Source organism: Ailuropoda melanoleuca, chromosome 2 (assembly GCF_002007445.2).
Source record: "Ailuropoda melanoleuca isolate Jingjing chromosome 2, ASM200744v2, whole genome shotgun sequence".
Taxonomy (NCBI): Eukaryota; Metazoa; Chordata; class Mammalia; order Carnivora; family Ursidae; genus Ailuropoda; species Ailuropoda melanoleuca.
In genome coordinates, this window is record NC_048219.1 from 20,387,050 (window position 1) to 20,395,610 (window position 8,561).

The following is an 8,561-nucleotide window of genomic DNA, read 5'->3' on the forward strand; positions in this document are numbered from 1 at the left end:
AGTCGCACCTCCCCAAAGTTCCCGATGTCATCTGAGAGCTTCAGCACGTAGAGCCTGGGGAAGGAGATACTCCGCTGTTGAGGGCCGGGCCCCTGAAGCCCGGCAACTGATTCCCAAGGCCCAGGGCGCAGCCTGGCAGGTTCCTTCTTTCTCATGAGGTCCCAGCATGTGTTAAGAATGGTGTTACTGTGAGGCCCCAGCCCCAACTGGCCCCACCCCACCCCTTCTGCCTGCTGCCCTGAGACTCCACTGCTTGCAGCCCCTCCAAGACCCTCAAAGGTGCCTGGAGGTAACACCCTGAGCCTGGGCCGGCTTCTTCAGCCCCAAGGGTGTGGAGGTCTCCCTGTCCCCTAGTCAGGCCCATCCCAGGGCTTGTGCATTTCTGCCTTTAGTACTACCCTCTCCTCTAGACTGGGCACATCCTATCAGATGTCACCTCCTCCAGGAAGCCCTCTGTGAATTTTTCACCCACACTAGCCTTCTCCATCCCTGATGAGCTGAGGGANACTAGCCTTCTCCATCCCTGATGAGCTGAGGGAGGTGGTGGAGTGTTGAGTAAAGATTGGAGGCTCTGGAGCATGCAGGCCTGGGCTTGAACCCGAATTCCTCCTCTACGTATGTGGGGCTCTATCTGGTGTCCTACGCTGCCCCAGCAGTGCCTTTTCTTTTCTTTTTCTTTTTTCTTTTTTATTTAAGATTTATTTATTTACTTGACAGAGAGAGAGGGAGCATAGGCAGAGGGAGAGGGAGAAGCTGAGCAGGGAGCCCGACACAGAGCTCGATCCCAGGGCTTTGAGATCATGACCTGAGCCAAAGGCAGATGCTTAACTGACTGAGCCACCCAGGCGTCCCTGGCAGCGTCTTTTCAATCAACTGGACACTTATGTGCCGGGCCCTGTGCTAGGTGCTGGGCATAGAGACCTAGATCAGGCATGTGGACGCCACTGGAAGGGCGTCTCAATCCCAGACCTGGGCGGGGGGTGCATACTGGAAGGCTTCCCAGGAGAGGTGAGGCTTGAGCTAAGGTTTGAGGAACAGGAGCAGGTGGGTGAAGAGAAGAGGAAGTGTGTGCCAGGCCGAGGCAACAGCACGTAGCGCAGCAGGACAGGGGATCATGAAAGAACATGGCCAGCCTGGGTTTGTCAGGAGCTCAGCAAGCCTGGAACCGAAGGTAAAGGGAAGAGAGAAGGATGAAGGATAGGAAGAAGCCAGATTATAAGAAGCCACGAAGGCAAGGCTGAGAAGTTTGAACTTTATCCTGCAAGCAATGGGAAGCTTCTGAAGGGTTTTTATAAGAGCAATTTCAGGGTCTGTCCTGGGCTTAAAACTGTGCAGCAGCTCCCATCTCTCACCGGGGAAAAGCCTAAGTCCTTATAGTGGCTGCAAAGCCCCAAGGGGTCCGTTGCCCCCAACCTGCCACCCCTCTGGTCTCCTGTCCTCCAACTTGACACCCCGCTCACTGCACCGGGCTCCTCGTAGTTCCTGAATCATGCCAGGCACGCCCCTCCCTCAGGGCCTTTGCACGCAGGAGCCATTCCTCTGTCTGGAGTGCTCTTTCCCCAAACACCCATATGTACATATGGGTGTGAGGCATGTGCAATCACACAGGGCCCTACGCTTAGAAGGGCTTTCTGCAGGGCGTCATGCTCTGCCACTGACATCTTGAAATTCTGAATGCATTTGAACAATATGTTCATTTCACACTGGGCCCCACAAATTATGCAGCTGGATTTGTCAGCATGGCTTCCTCCCTCCTCATCTCCTTCATGTACCCTCTTTGCAAACGGGCCTTTTCTGGCTAACCTGCTTAAAACAGCGGCCCTGGCCGCAGCCCAGCACTCCTTACCCCCTTTGCTAGATTTTCCTCCACAGGACACGTCTCCTTTTTTTTTAAACCTATTTATTTTGTTTGTCAACCATTTTCTAGGAAGGCAGGAGTACCCAGAGCCCCCGGTGCCCAGCAAAGTGCCTGGCGCAGAGCAGTACTCAAGAGATATTTGTTGAGTGAATGAATGAATGAATGAATGAATAAGTGAATGAGTGAGTGAACATTGTGGTAAACGGATCGGAGTAGAAAGGAGAGAGCCTGGGAGCGGGGAGCAGCTTGGTCGTTGCAGTTGTCCAGGCTAAAAGTGATGAGCAAGAGGCAAGCTCTTAAGCCTCAATTTCCTCATCTGTAAAATGGGCATCATAACACCAACCTAGTATAATTTGTAGCTGGATTTAGGTAAATACAGGCTCCTTTCTGTCCCCTTTTATAGCTAGGTCCTCTCAGGATAGCTCATAGGCANGAGCATGCAGGCCTGGGCTTGAACCCGAATTCCTCCCCTACGTATGTGGGGCTCTATCTGGTGTCCTACGCTGCCCCAGCAGTGCCTTTTCTTTTCTTTTTCTTTTTTCTTTTTTATTTAAGATTTATTTATTTACTTGACAGAGAGAGAGAGAGCATAGGCAGAGGGAGAGGGAGAAGCTGAGCAGGGAGCCCGACACAGAGCTCGATCCCAGGGCTTTGAGATCATGACCTGAGCCAAAGGCAGATGCTTAACTGACTGAGCCACCCAGGCACCCCTGGCAGCGTCTTTTCAATCAACTGGACACTTATGTGCCGGGCCCTGTGCTAGGTGCTGGGCATAGAGACCTAGATCAGGCATGTGGACGCCACTGGAAGGGCGTCTCAATCCCAGACCTGGGCGGGGGGTGCATACTGGAAGGCTTCCCAGGAGAGGTGAGGCTTGAGCTAAGGTTTGAGGAACAGGAGCAGGTGGGTGAAGAGAAGAGGAAGTGTGTGCCAGGCCGAGGCAACAGCACGTAGCGCAGCAGGACAGGGGATCATGAAAGAACATGGCCAGCCTGGGTTTGTCAGGAGCTCAGCAAGCCTGGAACCGAAGGTAAAGGGAAGAGAGAAGGATGAAGGATAGGAAGAAGCCAGATTATAAGAAGCCACGAAGGCAAGGCTGAGAAGTTTGAACTTTATCCTGCAAGCAATGGGAAGCTTCTGAAGGGTTTTTATAAGAGCAATTTCAGGGTCTGTCCTGGGCTTAAAACTGTGCAGCAGCTCCCATCTCTCACCGGGGAAAAGCCTAAGTCCTTATAGTGGCTGCAAAGCCCCAAGGGGTCCGTTGCCCCCAACCTGCCACCCCTCTGGTCTCCTGTCCTCCCACTTGACACCGCTCACTGCACCGGGCTCCTCGTAGTTCCTGAATCATGCCAGGCACGCCCCTCCCTCAGGGCCTTTGCACGCAGGAGCCATTCCTCTGTCTGGAGTGCTCTTTCCCCAAACACCCATATGTACATATGGGTGTGAGGCATGTGCAATCACACAGGGCCCTACGCTTAGAAGGGCTTTCTGCAGGGCGTCATGCTCTGCCACTGACATCTTGAAATTCTGAATGCATTTGAACAATATGTTCATTTCACACTGGGCCCCACAAATTATGCAGCTGGATTTGTCAGCATGGCTTCCTCCCTCCTCATCTCCTTCATGTACCCTCTTTGCAAACGGGCCTTTTCTGGCTAACCTGCTTAAAACAGCGGCCCTGGCCGCAGCCCAGCACTCCTTACCCCCTTTGCTAGATTTTCCTCCACAGGACACGTCTCCTTTTTTTTTAAACCTATTTATTTTGTTTGTCAACCATTTTCTAGGAAGGCAGGAGTACCCAGAGCCCCCGGTGCCCAGCAAAGTGCCTGGCGCAGAGCAGTACTCAAGAGATATTTGTTGAGTGAATGAATGAATGAATGAATGAATAAGTGAATGAGTGAGTGAACATTGTGGTAAACGGATCGGAGTAGAAAGGAGAGAGCCTGGGAGCGGGGAGCAGCTTGGTCGTTGCAGTTGTCCAGGCTAAAAGTGATGAGCAAGAGGCAAGCTCTTAAGCCTCAATTTCCTCATCTGTAAAATGGGCATCATAACACCAACCTAGTATAATTTGTAGCTGGATTTAGGTAAATACAGGCTCCTTTCTGTCCCCTTTTATAGCTAGGTCCTCTCAGGATAGCTCATAGGCAGTCCTCTATCATTTTCAGCTATTCTCACTTTCTCTTCCAAGTCAGTTCTCAAAACTCACGGCAACATTTTTAGTACCTTGTGATGCAATGTTACTCTGTCCCCTCATGGGACAATGTTGCCAGGCCTGGGATTTGGTGTTTGCTTGGCGGGCCTGCCTCTTCGCAGCCTCAGGAATTCCCTGGAGGCCGCCCTTCGCACCGTGACCCGTAGAGGGCGCTGTCAACACGTCCCTCTCCTACCCAACTCCAGGCTCTTAGTCAATGAGGGAACCAAAGGCTAGGGAATGGCAGAAGTTGAGGTGCTGTGGGACCACCACCAAGAAGCACCTGGTTCCCTTCGACAGTGCTTTCCAATCTTTTTTCCTTCATAGCACACAGAAAAAGTATTTTGGGGGCTATTGGGATAAGCAGACAAGGTCAAACCTGAAGGCAACTGGGCTGGGGGCTCCGGGCTGCCCAGGCCCCCCGCAGGTGGGCACACCTACTCAGGGCACATGCGTGCTGGGGAGCTCTGCCCTCCAGAACAGCCACGGGGTCCTTCTGCTGCTACAACTCGGAGCTGCTTTACTGCAAGCAATAGCAGTCCACGTAAAGAAACCATTTCTTGTTCAAAAGACTTTTTCTAACTTTGTCTAATTATATATGTTAAACTGGTAGTGTTTTATGTGATTATTTTTTAATCATTTATACGCTTCGCAAGGGCAAACACTACAATACCGGGGGGTTAAAAAGTTTATAATTAAAAATGCTAACCTGGGTACCAAGTAATGAATTCTACCTCTCTTCGTGTTTTGTTTGGGGACCATGTGGTTTTGAGATCAATTAACCTAAGAACTCTTAGAACCCAACATATTTGCAAGTTTGCTTGTGATGCATAACATCTCTGGAATTATTCTGCATTACTTTTTAATTGCCACAGCCCAGCGATCAACTCCTTGAGAACAAAACAGCCTAATCTGTTTCTTTGCGTGTCCAGCAGCCGCTGGAGCTGGTCTGCCGGCATCACTGGGCTTCCCGAGCGCCCGCCCCTGTTCTTAGGAGTGATGCTGCATTTCCTCTTTATAACAACAAGGTAGGTTGGGACCCTTCCCATTTAGTGGACGAACAGCTATGACTTAGGTTTGGTGACCTCCCAAGGCCAGACAGCTGATAAGCGACAGAGCCACGATCTGAGTGAGGTCTGCGCGACTGACTCCAGAGCTCCCAAGAAGACACTGGGAGCAAGGTGCTGGGGCCCGAGTCCCACTGGGCTTCGGGTGTTCTGCTGTGCACCACGGGCTGTGGAGGTGAGGGTCTAGTTGTTACTTAGGGCCTACAGGCCAGAATCAGAGCAGCACGCAGACGATCGTAAAACAAGACTGAAGGGCTGGCGGGAGAGAGGACCGTGGGCCAGAGGGTGGTCAGGAGGCCGACTGGGGCTCGGAAATCTGTCCTCTGCACTTCCCTTGCTCTAGAGAGTCTCCTAATCTTTTTTCTGACTTGCTGCCCTCATTTGTAAAACGGGACTACTTTATGCTATCTGCACAAGCTGGCAAACGAGGTTGTGGTGGGGCTCAAATGTGATCACACAGCTTTCTGAAGTGGTGTTGGAGAGTGTGAACCAAGGACACCTGCAGGGCATCAACTGGCCTGATTCCTACCAGGCGCCAGGCACAGTGGGACGCACATTTCCTGACCCAGCGCCGCTGCCTAGTTCCTCAAACTCTGAACGTCAGTCTCTGAATCTGAAAAATAGGGGTACTATTATAGGAGATAATATGCCTGGCATATAGTAGGTGCCCAGGAAATGGGGGTGCTTGCTCTCCTCACTTCCTTGCTGAAGCCAGCCTGGGCAGGCCTCTCAAGGGTCATTTTCCCAGGGTTTCCAGGAGGGGGCAGCAGGGAGCCACCCTGCAGGGAAGGAGTCCCGCCTGGGACAGCGGCTAGTGAGACAGGCCCGGCTCCAGGCTTGACCGAAGAGTTCAGTGGGCCACCTGTTGGGCCCCTCCAACCCATGACCAGTTTTCTTTGAGGACTATTCCCCTCTGAGTGCCCTGGATAAAATCTCCAGCACTTTGCCCTAGCTGGCCGCAGCCAGCTGGGACTCCTGGCAGACAGCTGCTGGGGTGAGAGCTTCTGGATCAGCCCCGTGGGGGTGGGTGAGGTCTTGTGCTCCCCAGGTTCACCCCCAGTCTAGATCAAGTTGCCCTGCCCACACCATGCCTCAAACGGAGTAGAATAGCTAACGGGGCAGTAAACTGCTCAGTCCTCTCAGTAGACGGGACCTCCATGAGGGCAGGAGCCGAGTGTCTTACTTCTCATGCTGTCGCCCTTCCAAGTGCACGTCTGGTACCCTAGGTGCTCAAGAAATGATCTGTCCAGCGACTGAGGAACTGAGTCGGCCTGGAGGTAATTTTGCCTCCCCCTCGCTGGCAGGCAGCAGCGCTGCTGTCTACACCGCGAGCCCTGTGGGTAATGACCACATCTTAGCTGTCTTTGAGTGTCGGTGGCACAACACAGCAGCTGGCGCAGGGAAGCCGGGCCCCGCGGGGTCGGAGCACTGGGACCGGGCTTAGAGGATACTGACCTGCTAGGACTTCCAGTCTCCCCGGGGCCTTGGCCATCTCGTCTATGGCTCTCTACCACTTCTTAGAAAAACTTCAAATCTCAGCCCCTCATGAGAAGCCCTGTGGCTTATGATTGATGCCTCTGGCCTCTCCTGGCCCACCTGTCTCCAGTTCGCCACCTCGTGGCCATGGCCTACCTGCACATGTCTCTCCCAACCCTTCTACTCTTCCCTCCTCCCTCCTAGGGAAGCCTTCTGGACCACTTCCTCTTGCCCCCATACCCTCAGAACTGACCACCCCCTCTTTGTGCCCCTCTTTGTGACCCTCAGCCATGACTTGCAAACTAGGCACCTGGCCTAATATGACCCCTCTCAGGATGGTGGACTCCTCAGGTGAGGGACGTTGGGCTATATTCAGACCCCATGGGTACCCAAGGCCTGGCAGAACAGACCCTATAGATATGGAATGAATGAACGTGGCCTACCCACAGGCCCCCAACACTCTCTTTCCACCGGTTCCCCAATAGGACACAGGGAGTTTCCTTCAGGATGTCCCCCTGTGCCCTCACGTCCATCCCGTGGGGACAAGGTATTCTAGAACACCTCCAGCAGTGGCTTCCCGGCAGCCAGCCCTGAGACTCCAATCTCTGTCACCACAAAACATACTAGTAGTGCCAGGCTGTCTTTCCTAAGCACGGCTTGATGATGACAGCGCTCGGCTCAGGAAACTTCCACGGCTCCCTTTGCCCTGCAGCGGTAAGTCAACGCTAAATTTGTGTAAGTTCTCCAAGAAGGCTGGTTGCCCCTCCTAGGGCCCCCTCATGGCTCATGAGTTTCCCACACACCCGTGAGTCTCATCAGAACAGCTTCCCCTCAGGGTCAGGACCAGCCTCTGCTCCTCTGGGACCCGAGGCCTTCGCTCACGCTGTTCTCACCAGGAAGGCACCCCGCTGTCCCGACTCTGCTCTGCTGATGTGCCCGCTGCCGGAGCCCTCCCTCACTGCACCCCGTCAGGATGCTCCAGCCAGCATCGAGCCTTCCATCGCTCCCAGCGGCGCCAGCCTCCTCTCCTGGGCTAGTCCATAAACCGGCCCCCATCCCGGCAGCCCACCTGGCCGGCAGAGCACTGCCTACGGCAAGGGGGGAGAGCTGAGGCTTGGCGCCAGGTGTCCCCCCAGCCCGGGGCCAGCGGGGCTCACCTCCAGTACTCCTCGCTGGGGCTGGTCCTCTGGAGGGAGTAGTTGAGCAGGTGGGAGAGGTTGCCGGCCAGGGCGGTGGGCCGGGAGCCGTTGGTGAGGTTGGAGGCGTCCAGCACCCCAGCGCAGTCGGGCGTGTTCCAGGGGTTATTGCAGTAGGCCCAGGGCAGCACGTGCGTCATGGACGAGAAGAAGTAATAGAAGGCGATGCAGATGACCACGTTATAGTAGATGCCGATGTACGCGGACACCACCGTCATGCCGTAGCCCACCCCTGCGGAGGGAGGGGCCAGGCAGCGTCACCCGTCTGCGGGAGGAGGCGGGCTCGGAGGGCCCCCGGGGCAGGCTTTTGTGGAGAGCCATCGAAGGGACAGGTCAAGGCCTTAGCAGGGGTGAGCTGGGGGGCCCAGGGGCTTTGTGTATACACGTGGCAGGTGGGGAGGGCGGAGGCCAAGCAAACACGGATCTCAGCACGCATCTCTGGCCTTGGCCGTTGATGTAGGGCTTGGGGTCAGCACCAGGGCTCCGTGGGGGCTGGCAGTGTTTGTACAGATGGGTGAGTAGGCCCCAGAGGCCCATGTATGTGTGTGGGTGGGTGTGGGGGGCGGTGAACCCCACCCAGGCCTCACCTTTGAACATGGGGCTGATCTTCCAGACCCCCAGGCAGCCCTGACTTGCGAACTGGCCGAAGGAGAGCTCCATGAAGAAGAGGGGGATCCCGCAGAACACGAGCATGATGAAATACGGGAACATGAAGGCCCCTGGCAGGCGGGGAAAGGGCTGGCTCAGGGTGGGCTGGGGGGGGGGGGGGGCCC

At 54.8% G+C, this 8,561-nt stretch overlaps 1 protein-coding gene across 1 annotated transcript in view; it reads right to left on the reverse strand.

The window, feature by feature from the left end:
* Positions 1-8,561, reverse strand: part of SLC6A9 (solute carrier family 6 member 9) — a 21,508-nt gene that overhangs the window by 6,108 nt on the left and 6,839 nt on the right. The window contains 3 exon segments of the mRNA XM_034651013.1: positions 1-54; positions 7,750-8,020; positions 8,376-8,507. Of these exon segments, the coding sequence (XP_034506904.1) occupies positions 1-54; positions 7,750-8,020; positions 8,376-8,507 (457 nt within the window).